Here is a 14,099-nt window from a genome sequence, read left to right on the forward strand (position 1 = left end):
TTAAGAGTAAAATAGACGCTAATTCTTGGCACAGCTGCCCTTCATTACATGCCAATTTCCCAGGAAGTGATTTTTACCTTGCAGGATTGCACAAATTACCACATGTTCTGTGGCGACAAAAGCGTATCTGCAGGTCATTAAGAAAGTATTTCTTTTGCACTTTCCCAGTATGCTAATGTACAGTGTGTCAATCACCTGTTGGTCTTAAGGAGTGGCCAAATACATCAATGCTGACCAATGCAAGTGTTCAGATACTGTATATCACTTACATACAGTGAACAAGGTAGCCGTGTCAGGCTGGTTGTAACCCTTAAGAAACTAGCCTTTTACAACTCCGGCAACAATGTGGTGAGTCAAGTGAGGAAATTGCTCTCAGAGGGAAATTCCTGATAAAACTGTTACCAGACCACAGGTGTTGTATTGAAATAATGTGGTTTAACATTATTGTGCAACATTGTTTAACATTATTATTATTGTGTATATTTTTACTATTATTTTAGATGTAATTTTAGTAATTTGCTACAAAAAATCACCATAAATCTTGAAATGTTTTAACAGTAACATGAATGCATTTGAAAGTCTACTTTGTTAGGTCTCCCTGTGAAGCTTCTAAACTAAGGCTTGGCAACACATACACAATATATCGTTACTGTGATATGAGACTATATACCGTCTGAGATTTTGGTTGTCATTATATTTTAATCTGAACTGTGATTAGAATTTACCAGACTGTTCTACCTGTCTTAATACCTGTCTTTACTGGTGATTATTTATCATAAATATCATTGTGTAAATATTTTGTGAAAGTACAGATAGTTATACCTGCGATATTTTCACTCAAGGAAATGTGAAAATATCGAGATATACATCATGTTTTGTGATACTACCTAAAAATATCACATTATTTTAAGGTCATATACTACACTAAACACAATCTGAAATGAATAGATGAGATTAAACCTTCCAATCTAGGCCTATATGCAGAACAAAAGACATTTTGTTAACCATTGTTGGCCCCTGGTGAATCTAAAAATGTACTTATTCTCTCTTTTTTTTGTCTTACAGCCTGACTGACAAGTTTCCACTGGTACCTGCACAAGTTTCTGTCCTTAAGGCTGAGGTAGTAGATTGAATAGTTGTGGGGTTTAGATCCTCCCTCTGAGATAACTATACAGTCTACTGTCTTTCCTGAGGAGACAGGTTGATCTGCTGTGATGCCGAAGCGTGAATGTATGAGAAGCTTCATGGATGAATTAATTAATGAGATAACATCAGCATCAAGGAAATTGCTGACACAACAAAGACTTGACACATTTGATGGTGCTGGTCTATCACAACACATATCAAAGTAGGTTCATATTGACTGAAGTCTTGTTTTTAAGGATATTCATTGCTGCCTAGAGTTGAGCCTAGCAAGGTGAGGTAGTAGGTTGTATAGTTTGTGGGATGGAGTAAATCCTACTCAGGTGATAACTATACAGTCTATTACCTTCCTTGAGAGGTACAATGAGTGCTTGGAACGAAGCTCACTCACACTGGACGAGTGGTGACGGAGCCACTCTGACGCCATCTTGTGGCCAAAGACTATCATCGCTCTGGACATTTTTAAGCTTTAGGACTTTGACTGTGTGTATTTGGGGCCAGTAGCTACTTACTGGCAGATTTAGGAGCGTTAAAATGTCAAAGCATTTCAATGCGTAAAGGGTTAGGGTTATCTATGCCTGAGATAAGTTATAGGTGGTCAAGGTAAAGGTAACTTCCGGGCTTTTGCTGGATTATAAATAAATGATTAAAATCAGTGCTTTATGTTTTTGTTACTTTGCTACATGTATTGTCACCTGACAAACACAAATCCACTGTGGACATAAAGAGAAAGTGAAACATGATGTCATCAGTAGTAATGGGGTTGTTTAATATACAATGCTCTGTGATATAAATAAAGATTAAAATAAATTCAAACATTTGATTCCCTACTGTATTGATGATAAAGTTTATAAGTCATAAACATTTAGTGTTCCTTTTTTAAAAAATTGTATCTGTTTATAAATCTGGTGTGTGTAGTTAGTTACTAAGCTGTATAGTCTTGTAAAAGTCAACAACTTATATATACTTCACTTTTCTGATAGACGGCTCAACCAAAAGAACCACAGTGCAAGTCTTACACAAGCAGAAATGGGAAATAAGAAATTGAAAATAAGAAAAGTGGTGGTTAGTAAAAAAACAGAAACTTTTATTGTTTTATATGCACAGAAAAGTTACAGCTGTATATTTCACATTGAGGAAACGAAACAAAGAGCTTAGCCAGCTTTATTGTCTCAAGTTGTTAGCTAAGCAAACAACTAAAGACAAAAAACATAAAAACACATAACATCATGATGAAATAAATACTGATGAGTCAAAGAAGAAGTTGTATTAATCAATCAAATGTATTGATGTAGCAACAAATATTTGTGAAATGCTGCCGCAAAATGTTGACTCAAAATACGTATTTTATTCTGAAATGATGATGGTTTGGTGCGTTTCTTTAGTATGTTCCTTCTGGGAGCTCTGCACATTTCTCATTACAACACTGGACTTCCAATCTAATTTGAGATGCACATCACCAGTAGCTGTCATTTTAAATGCATTCAACACACAGTATGTTGTATGTTCTGTTGCTAGGGGGTCTCGATAAAAACAGTAGTTATTGGATGATGCCGTGAAATAGCAGGGTCATGGGTTTGATATCTTCATTAGTAAACAACCACCGTTGCTGATAAAAATAATCAATAATTCTCTTCGTTCCTCACTCAAACAACAAAATATCTATGTCTAGCCATTTTATATTTTGAAAATATATCATATATCTTTAAAAGGTTTTAGGTTGAATTTCTAGTTCAGACATGCACATCTCAAGTATTTACTCTTGAGGCTTCTTGTTAAAAGGAGAAAAAGAAATATGAAGGTTATTAAAAAATAGTACAACTATAGTTTATGGCAGTGGTTCCCAAAGTGGGGCATGACAACCACTAGGGGTCGCCAAACATTCTCAAGGGGTCTCAAGGCTTTTTTATTTTTATTTTAATGGGTGTAAGAAAACAATTTTTTGGAGAATAAACAGTAGGCCTATATCTCTTCATTATGATTATTACTTAAGAAATAAACAGGATAAGGGCAGGATGAAGACCTGAATGGAAGCTTTATTCACAGAGTGTTCATTTTCTGTTAAACAGGCTCATCCTGTATTAGAAAAGTATGCAGATAAAGAAATAAGGAAATACTAGAACAATGATCATGCCTCAGGAAGATAAAAACAGACTTTATGCAAAACAAAGCCTATTACGTAAGTATGATTGTGCAAAGTTAAGAAAATCATAAGACAGAATTGTACAAAAGGTTTATAAAAAATATCAGATATAATCATCTCTGATGCAGCATTCGCAGGAAATAATCTGCTCAATTATCTCTGTTCATCTAAATGGCTTGTTTCACAGAAACCGTCAGCAGTTATTGTGTTAACTACACAGTTTATAAATTGGTCTGTCCTGTTGTGATTCATTGAATATCAAATTAAATATTCATAAAACATATCACTAAGTCAGGAGTCATCAGTTTACTCTGATAGAAAAGGGGTCCCTTAAGTAAAAGCTTGGGAACAACCGGTTGATGTTGTTAGTACAATTAGTAGTTGGTCATAATAAATGATATGATATTAAAACCGACTGACCAGAAAAACGTGAACATCTGTGCAAAGTAATGATATCCAACAGAAAAGCTCTGCAAAAAATGTTTTCCTTTCTGGGGCTTGAGACTGTGTCAGAGACTAGTTGACACCACACTTTTGTCATCTTGGAGGCTGTACTCTGTGGGGTTGCTGCGGTGCACTGCACTGTTTTGAAATGAGTGTCTAATGTCTCGTCTACTTCCATTTACATGGGGGGGGAAACAAAATATGATAAAAAGATTTCTACGTAATCCAATCCATGAACAAGTCTGAACAAATAACAAATAAAATATTGTTGCAGGCCTGATTATATTACACATTGTACATTTGTTCATACATTTCTTTTTCTGGTCAAGTGTACACTCAGTACAGAGCATGTTAGTGTCTAAGCTTGGTTTACGTATATCTAATGTAAAAGTTGCATTTTTTCAAAGATTTCCAAGACAGGGTGTGTTTTCTGTTGAAATGAACAATGAAGAACTGGAACTTGAACAGAAACAGAAATACAAAAGTGATATGAAACTTGGTTTAAAACTAAAGCCTTTAAGACAAGTGGAAGTTGCCTTTTTCCTCTACAGTTTTCGCAATTAACCCATATATACAGGGCACACAAACAACCACATTTCTGTACAGATCTTTCAGTGCACATGGCTAGAATTGCTTATACAGATTGTCATCTTCACCCATTAAAAACTGGCTTTCTTACCTTTTTACACAATATTTTACAATATTTACTGTGTGTCCGACAGTCAATCAGACTTGGTCCTTGAAAACAAAGAGGAAAACCAAGATGTCTTCGTTCATTCATTTTTTGCCACACTGTTCAAGTTACTACTGGGGATGTTGTCTGTTGTCTGGCTTGTCTGAGATCCTTGCTCTTCTCCACATGCAACATATACTTTCCAGAGCTTCAGATATGCTGCCTTGATCTTTTCTATTTTGAACGCATACACAACTGGGTTTACGGCTGAGTTAGCGTGAGAAAGCAGGATTCCAACATAGAAAGCCAATTCTGGTATGTTGATCTGACCAAAGTAAGAGATGCAGTTCATTGTGTGTAGAGGGAGCCAGGACAGGGCAAACAGAGCCAAGACCAAAGACAGAGATCCTGCCAGCTGTTTCTCTTTCCTTAGGTAGTTCAGGGACTGGTTTTGGAATCCGTTGCCCGGTTTCTCACGGAGGTTACCTCGAATATTGCAGAAAATGTAGCCATACAAAATAGTCATCACCAACAGAGGGATGAGGGTGCAGAGAAAAAAGTTGAAGTACACCAGGTATGACATGGGAATCACTGCTATAAACTCACAGACAATAGTAGAGTTGACTGAGGGAAAGGTCTCACGGTTGTACCATCCAAGCATGGGAGCAAAACTCAGTGGTACTGCAACAAGCCAACATGCTGCTACCACAAGCCAAGAGTGTCTCTGTGTTACAGTCTTTTTGTACCTAAAAAGAAAAGCAGAAATGATTGATGTAGTCAACTGTGCATTCAAAACATGCTCAGTACAAATCGCAACTATATAAAAGCATGAAATCATTGCAGTGATGAACAGTAAATAATGTGCAAGCCATGCAAAGGGTTCAGAGATGAGGATGAGATAAAATGGATAAAAAATGTAAAGCTTCTGATTCAAGCCATGCCTAGCAGAGCTATTTTTTTTTTTGGACTGCAAGTAATGGTTGTTTTTATTATTGATTAATCTGCTTATTATTATTAAAGGTTAATCATTTGGCAAATAAAACATTTTTTAAAAAAGTGGTTTTTGAGAGCCCAAGGTACAAATTGCTTTTGTTATCCAACCAACAGGCCGAAACCCAAATACACTTCATTTACAAAGAAGGCAGCAAATCCTTACATTTAAGAAGCTGGAACCAGCAAATATTTGACATTTTTGCTTAGTGATTACTCAATTATCAAAACAGTTGCCAACTAATTTTCTTTTGATCAACTAACCGTTGCAGCTCTACTATTTACTTTTCTCTACATAATAAACCATCCACAAAAAAAGTCTTACCTGAGAGGGATATACACCCGGAGGAATCGATCCACTGCAATGGCCATGAGAGACAAAACTGAGACTAGGGTAAACAGGATGACCACACAGCTGATGAAGAGACAGCCGTAGAACGAAGTCTCCACTCTTCCGTCCACAACCACGGCCAGTGGTATGGACAAGCAGCCAACCATAAAGTCAGCCACAGCCAGAGAGACGATGAGGCAGTAGGTAGGCTGCTTAATGATTTTACTTGTCCAAAGTGCCAAAATAACCAACATATTCCCAAGACAGCAGCTAACAGCAATGAACACCTCCAACAACGTGTAGATCACCTCTCCCACAGCCATTGCGCTTCTTCTCCAGTTTATGTTTGATGGTTAAAGTTGTGACGAGACTGAATGTGAGTCTGAGCGTGAATGTGCTGTGCTGTGCTATGCTGTTATCATTCATCTCTGTCTTGTGAAACCTTTGAGGAAGTCCCTTAACCACTGTGCCTTCTCTGTAATGCTTTGCATTTGCTTTTTTTTTTTTTTTTTTTTTACTATATTTGTTTATCACTTTTAACTTTTAATGCTGTGTCAAAAAAAACTGCCGGCTGTTGCAGTATATTATATGAATGAAAAGAAAATGGGTTACAATAAGAGCCCTAGAGTTTTTAATTTGTCAATAGAAAATTTTTTAAAATTTCATGAGGACAAATGGGACTGGTTTTCAGATAAACACTTGCTTATACTTTTGGATTCCCATTAGCTCACATAACCTGCTTTAAGTCTTACCTTCATAGAAAGGTTCAGTTTTGAGATTATTAAAGGAAATGTTTCACCATAGGGACTACTTGTTTCATAACTCACCCTTGGAGCCTGAAAGTTAAATTCACTGCATTCACACTGCAAACACCAAGGTCAACAAGTCACTGTAAATTAGGGATGGGAGATATATCCTTATACTCATATTACAGCATTTTTTTTCCTGTGGTGACCATAGGGGTAAACATCCTTTAATTTTTTTAGGAACTTTTTTTAAAAAGGTAACTTTTGTATGTTATTGCAGCCACAGTAAAGCACATTACATCTAATATGCTGAAACACTTATGACAGTAGTGACAGTGTTGCCAAATCCATGTCGTAGCAGGATGTGACACCATTGACAGTGATTAAAACCAATACACCACCCACCCTTATTGTAAATCCATTAGTGTCTTACAGGAGCTAAATGGTATTCTGCTGCTGATGTCTATCAAGTTACACTTTTGATAAATTATGTTGCTGATAGCACTGAAGTAAGTTTAGTTCTAGTGTGTCGTGGGCTTCTAACAGGATGTGAACAAGTGATAAATTGAATTCTTTAACATCAACACATCATCTAGTTTGTGTTCTGAGCACTGAATGCAGTTTCAGGAAATAACCACTGCTTCTTCTAACCCTGATCCTAATCTAAACTCTGAAATGCTCTTGATTATTTTTTTCTCTCTCATGGTGTCTTGTCTTTGGACTGGTGGTTATGGTGGCGGTTGGGTATAAGCATTATCTACATCAGTTACGTAAATTAAAGTTACTGACTATCCGGAACCTGTCTCAATAATCAAAATCACATCTTACCACCGCACTTGCACTGAAAATGACCTCAGTTATCTATTCCCAAACAGAAGGTATCACAGTAAAACCTTCTGTCTTGTTAATGAACATAATTTCCTTCAAATTTAAGCCTAAATTAAAATTACTTTTCTGTTAATTCACTTTTAAAAACATTGCTTGACTTTGTTTTTCTGTTAATAATTTGCATAGGTAATTAAAATGAAGCTATCAGCTGCCATTTACTTGTCAGCTAGAAAGAAAATCTCCCACTGAACAAAAATATTTAAATCACAGTTGACAACTACTTTCACTAACTTTTGCTAAACTAACCCTTTTTTCCTCATCACATTGTGCTAGCCTTGACCAAAGCAGAAACTGAAAACACAATTTGATGATACTCATCATCAAGGCCATCTTACCTCACTGAAGTGGCCTTACTCCTGATTCATAGCAGATTATGGTTACACATATTTAAAATGCAATCTGCAGTACAGTAATCAGTCTACACATCACACCAGAGACCTGGAATCAAATTTCTCACATACAATTTTCATCAGTCTTTACTGATCTTTCCTCCTGGTCGCCTCCATTTCTCATTTGAAACTTATAAAACTAGCTTAGAATTGAGAAAGATTAAGAAAAGAGCAATATATCAACACCGTATCATCTTAGATTTTGGACATCGTTTTATCGCCTTATGGTGTTATCTTTTCCTGGTTTTAAAGGCTGCATTACAGTAAAATTACGTAATTTCTGAACTTGTCAGACTGTTGTACATATTCTAATACTTGCTTTAAGATATTGTGATAGTATTTTAAGGCCATATCACCTAGCCCTATTTAAAAGCACTAATAAACAGATTGTAGGTAACTATGTCCCAGCTTTTAGTACACCTTGGCAACAAACTGCAAATATCCTTGCAGCAACCTACCTACAGCTCATAAATACAACGGTTGAGTTCAGATATTTTACAAACCAAATAATCTTTCAATGCAAAATGACTAGTGTGTACTTCTGGACTGAGCAGCCAGTACATCTGCCATCATAGTTATTTGCATTAATTTCCTTTGCTGTGTGTTTCAAGTGAGTTAGGGTCTTCTGATGTGGGGTTGTATGAGGTATTTATCCATAGTCTGTATTACCTGCAGTAGAGGACAGTGCTTGTAGCTCCAGCAGGGAAGCAGAACAGTCGTACTGCTGTAAACGGTACCAATAGCAAGACGTATTTCAGCCACCTAAAAGAAGTCCCACCTAAAAAAATACAGTACATATCCGTTTCAGCGTATGCTATATTTTTTTATATAGTTTTTGGCGCTTTACATTGCCCTCAGACAGCCGCTGAAAGTCGGACCCAAACAGCTGATCTGTGGCATAATATAGGGCACGCCTGCGTTTGTGTGTAGGAATACAGGTGTTGTACAACTGAGGGCATGTAGTACCAATGGAAAATACTGTCTGTATGATTTCGGCTTTATTGTTCAAATGGCAGGGAAATTAAAATTGGACCTGTGTCTGGGCTCGTAAGGAGGACAAAAATCAGTAGCTGGATTGGAAACCCCCATCCCCCTCCACCCCAATGTAAAGAGATTCAAACATAACAATAGAAAAAATGTAACTTCTTCATGACCAACTTCCAGTGCCCCTCAAAAAGGAAGTGCTCCTTAACAAAGTTTGGTTCCTGCATTGATGTGTTTCCTCTGTTCCTACATTAGTCAGTAAGTTTCAGGGTTAAGTCCATTCAGTCAGTTTCAGATCCGTTCTATTCTGTGTGCTGTGTCAAATTTAGTTCTGGTTGCATCTGAAAATACAACAGGCAAGAGAATGTGGGGCTTGTGAAACAGACCTACTACACTCCTCAGGAAGGAGAGACGATGAGGTTCAGCGGTGGCTCTCCATCTCCTTCATCAAGCACAGAATCCAGAATCCAAAGTCCGAGGCACTTCGGAGGATCTCAAAAAGCCTGCAAACAACAGAGCTATTACTTTAAGTCCCTAGGTCTCAACTATCTATGGAAATATTGAAATGTCACATCATCAAAATAACGTATACCAAATTATATTAATTAATTTGTTTTAAATTGTAAAGCATCTCCTTGCATAAAAACATATTTTGTTCTTCTTACATCAATCATGAATTAAGATTTTTAACATTTCAAACATGAATCATGGCTTTTGAAGATTTTACCAATGCAGCTTACACCATTAACTGACGAGTCTGTACGTGGCATTAACTTGTTACACACCTCACATTTCTATAATTAATATAACATCCTGGTGCATATACTTTTTCACATTTCCATTCACATTTCACCATCATTCTGCAAAAGAACCCAATTAGCAGCTAAATAAAAGATAAATAAAATAACTTTGTTTTGGTTTTTTTATTATTCAAGTAGAAAATAAATGCAGAACTTATCTTTTGACACACTTTAATATCTTACTGCAGCAAAATTTCAGCCTGAAATTAAATACAAACTCTCTCCCTGCAGTACCATACGCTGCCTATCCCACTACGATGTTAGCTATGTTAGCTTAGCTTAACGTTAGCTACGAATGCACTCACCAAGACATTGCAAAAACAGTAATTAACCCGCGGCACATTTGGTTCGTAGACCGATATTCTTGTCTGTTGTCCATACTGCTCGAGTTCACATACATTATAATAGTAATTTATAAACTATCTATATATATTTTGTAGTTAAACTGAGTTTCTGAAGGCTTCACACTCTCTTCTGCTCTGCGCTCGTTATCGCTTTTGCTTTCCCCGTGGTGTTGAACTTGCTACCCGGATGGGGTGGGACTTAACTACGTTCCACCAATAGGTAACTTTCACGTGCGCCGTCTAACCAATAAGATGTAAACACAATTATTTTGACAGGCAGGCATGTTAAACTATACAGTTTTCAAAAATAAGACTGAGAGTAAAGTACATCTATGTAACATTGTCTCTCCTCCTGGGTTATATAAACATAAACAAATAATAATAATAATGTAATATGATATTAGGTCGACTGACCTCTGATTCATTAAGAAGGAGAATGAAGAACAAGCAGTATGTTGATGGTCTCATGTGGCCTTGGTCCATTACTTCTGCGAAAAAAATGGAAATACTGCACTGTGCTTTCAATAGATAATGTTTGTTCTTGTTTTGGCTCCCAAAAGCATGAAGATGTACGGCATTTCCTGGTATTTAGGAATAATGGTACATTAGCTACTTAACAATTCATTCATTCAAGTTGGTGCTATCAGACTAATCAGATGATGACAAAGGGTTGTTAACACTTGGCGCAGTTATTATGGCTGACTCATGCAGCATTATTGCATAATCATGTGATTACAAAATGTGATGTGCAAGCCCAGAAGAATTTAAGCATGTCACCAGTTTCACTTCATTTATCATCATGAATGGAGCCCAGATATCAATGAGCTGGCATGACACAGAGAAAAAGATGTGCAAGCTTAGCAAACAATGACTTTCTTCAAATGTACCATACAGCAAACAAAATAAACATGAAGATATGAAAGTGATGATAGCCACAGTATCTAGAGGAACTAGGGTCTTGCTGAGAAAATGCTTTTGTCAGTTTTCCCCATAACAATGCTCAACAACAGAGGAACCACGAAACTACCATCCACACACTGGTTGACCTAATGCTGACACTTGTAACATAATCAGTCACAAATAATCAGGTTTTTCTTTTATTGAAATGTGTCTCATAGTAGGCTATGGCATAGTCTTGTTTTAATTAATAACATGAGTACTGAATACTAGGGCCTTTGAGAAAACTTAGTAGTGCCTACTTGAGCTGGTGCAACGTAAATCCACTTTAATGACAAACAACATTATTGCAGAAAATGATTCAAATGAACTGATTTTTATCCATTGAGCTCCACAAAATGGAAACACGACTGTTAACTTTCACAAAAACAGAAACAGCACAATCTTAATGTATTGACCCATACAGCTGCCTCCTGTTGCTCTCAGCTTGAACTTGTATTTTTCAGACAGGGAAAGTGTGCAGTTATAGCATCTTGTTCACGCTGTTTGTGCATGTCAGTGTAATGTTATCCGCCTAGCTAGTCTTTGAGGGTAGCAGTTGGCAGCACCTTTTTTTTCCCTTGTAGGCTACTTGTTGCTACTCTGCATTTTTTATTTTTTTTTTGCTTTGGCAGGTAAGTGTCTATGTTATAGGCTAGGCTAAACGTGGCCTAATTTTCCCTCTAAGGTGTCCTGACCAAGCCCCAAGGGAGGGCACCAGGCTTTGAAGCGAACTTTCGCAGTGGTTGAACCGTGTGATTAAAACATCACATGATGCACTGGGGCCCAAAATACATTTGAAAAGTCCTGAAGAGCCGCAAGATTAAATCATTTTATTTCCATTCAAACTAGCTTGGTGCTAAACTGGGAGTTGGGCCTCTACCTCCAACACTGCATCTAGGTTTTGATGTAACGTCCTTGGTCCTGACTCATAGATTGAAAACATTGGAGTGCGTGCAGGAAAATGCTTTGCATTGTGTGAATCTTCGACCCGACCTTATCTATCATTTGCTTATCAGGACACATATATACATATCCAAAATGTAATATGAAACTGTCTTTGCCCCTCCTCATTATTGAAGCTATTTCCAGTGCACACGCTGACTATATGCCATGTAGAGATATGTTATAAGCAAATAATAAGTATACCACCATTTTTGCTGATAACCGTGTGAGCATGTGTCTTTGAGTTTATAATCTTTAAAAGTCAAAAAATGCTTGAATCCTATTATCCATATTGGATTGAAATAGCAAAAGTGACGTTTGAGCACAAATGGGAAATACACACACAAGCAGGGTGGACACCAGGTCTGAGTAAGGCTGCACAATAGCTGCCTTTGTCTTGATGCGTCATTGTTTTTTTTCACAGCTTTAACAGGTGAGCCGATGAACGAGTCAGTCTCCAGCAAAACTCACTGTATGTAAATCCAGTTCCTGCTTCACATAGTATGAATAAGAACCTGCAAGGAGGCTAAGTCTTTCACTGCTGTAGATGGAGTTGATCTGTACATGTAATATTCACAGCCACTCCCTGTTTATTAATTTGAACACTCAGATCCTTCAGGCAAACTGCTGGTTGATCGATTAATATAGACACAAACGGAGACGGCATAGCAGCGGAGTGAAATAAATTCTACATTAAACTTGAAAGCTTCGTGAGGATGTTGAGAATAATTTTGCTAATTGGAACCGGTAATAGAAGCTGTACTGTCATGTAATCCCTGTGGCGCATGTGCAAGCGGATCCCTGCAAGGTCATAATCAAATTAATTATTTCTGTTTATAGATAATGATGTGTTTCGTGGCGTAACCTAAGGAAACCGTCTGTAGAGGAATATCAGTCAAAGACATTTTCATGGATCCTTTAAAATAGTGTGTATTTTAGTTTGGTATGCTGAAAACACAAGTCTACAAAATGTTTCAATCTGCAGAATTGTAATAGGGTTAAAAACTGACAACTAATGGTTCATGTCATGTTACATTAATTTTTCATATGTAACCACAAATACAAAGGAGAGTTTTTATATTACTGGATCGATTCGAGCTGGAAAAGGAAGCGAGCGAACTGCAACAAACAATGAGGGTTGAACAATAAAAGTGCAACAGATGCGGTATGATGGTCCTCTTGAGTGCTGAACCAATATGTTTGATAGATACCGCAGTATATGACATTTAAAGTTAATGCGTTTCCAGTTAAGATTGCATGTAGAGAGTCCCACTTGGGATAATGAAGCCATGTGGGATGCCAGAGGCCCAATAAAACTGATTCAGTGTCAGCTCATGAACACTCTAATGCATAGACCAGAGCCTGAGATCACAGGCAATATCCCAAAACAACAGCCTGAGTCATCGCTTTCTCTAAGAAAAAAAAAGGAAAAAAACTGAAGTCATCAGCATCAGAGTGAATATATTTACAGGCAGACATTGAATCTGCTTCCTTAAGCAACTGAGGACCATCTCAGTGAGTGCTTGCTCAGTGATACTTGCTGCCAAAGTCTTTTCATGCTCAGACGGACAATTAAATTAAGTTTTTGAAAGTAATTGAACTTTTGGAACTAATTCCTACCTGCAGTTTACCCCGCAGTCCAAGTTGTGTACGTCTGGACATTATGTGGAGAACAACATAAAGAGATTTTTTAAAAATGTGCTTTTGCAGGGTGACAGTGACAATAAAACATGTGATAACTATTTTTTGAGAAACACCTCTAAAGTGTTGAAAAAATGACAAAAGCATAAAGAGATTTTTACAGCTGAATAGAATTCAGTTAAATGTCGTGCTGACATATTTTAGTAATGACAGGAGATGGAATAAGTGATGAACTGGAGGTGAACTGCCAAAACATGTCCCTCATGTATTGAAGTGATTCGATTAAATTGGAAAATAAGTGCACACAGCTTTGGTCATCCTTATGACAGTCAGAGACCTCAGTCAAGATGATGAAATGTAACAATAATGGATTCAACATTCATCACCGCCGTGAAATATTAATATAAATCAACTGGCTCTGTACAAAGTTAACAAACCGAGCACCTCTAAAACTTGCTTATTAACAAGTGACGCCTGGTTTGTTAAATTTGTAAACCAAATAAACAAAAAAAGAGGAACAAACAACCAAGTGTAAAAATGATGCATTGTGGTTTTAAGAGGGGACTATTTTTTGGTTGGAGGAGGTGACTTCACGGAGTCTTGTCATCCTCCTGAGGTTGAACGATATTGAACTTTTGAGAGTACGAAAGACTAATCACAATATATTGATAACTACTGTTTATGTTCCAAGCATTTTCAAAA

At 37.1% G+C, this 14,099-nt stretch overlaps 2 protein-coding genes across 2 annotated transcripts in view; both read right to left on the reverse strand.

Moving 5' to 3' along the window:
- Positions 1–9,995, reverse strand: part of LOC311255002 (uncharacterized protein) — a 34,243-nt gene extending 24,248 nt beyond the window's left edge. The window contains exons 1-3 of the mRNA XM_084349121.1: positions 9,837–9,995; positions 9,118–9,234; positions 8,417–8,525 (exon numbers count right to left, since the gene is read on the reverse strand). The gene's annotated coding sequence lies outside the window, so the exon portion shown is untranslated. The remainder of the gene's footprint in view (positions 1–8,416; positions 8,526–9,117; positions 9,235–9,836) is intronic.
- Positions 3,160–5,705, reverse strand: LOC311255001 (adenosine receptor A3-like). The gene has a single exon (XM_084349120.1). The coding sequence runs from the start codon at positions 5,239–5,241 to the stop codon at positions 4,504–4,506; it is 738 nt and encodes a 245-aa protein (XP_084205246.1). The 5' UTR covers positions 5,242–5,705; the 3' UTR covers positions 3,160–4,503.
- Positions 9,996–14,099: the final 4,104 nt, after the last annotated feature.

The sequence above is a fragment of the Pagrus pagrus genome (assembly GCF_965226575.1).
Source record: "Pagrus pagrus genome assembly, chromosome: 3".
NCBI classification, from domain to species: domain Eukaryota; kingdom Metazoa; phylum Chordata; class Actinopteri; order Spariformes; family Sparidae; genus Pagrus; species Pagrus pagrus.

Coding starts and splice junctions, on each gene's coding strand:
- LOC311255001 (XM_084349120.1), bottom strand. CDS start 5,241: ATGATTTCATGCTTTTATATAGTTGCGATTTGTACTGAGCATGTTTTG.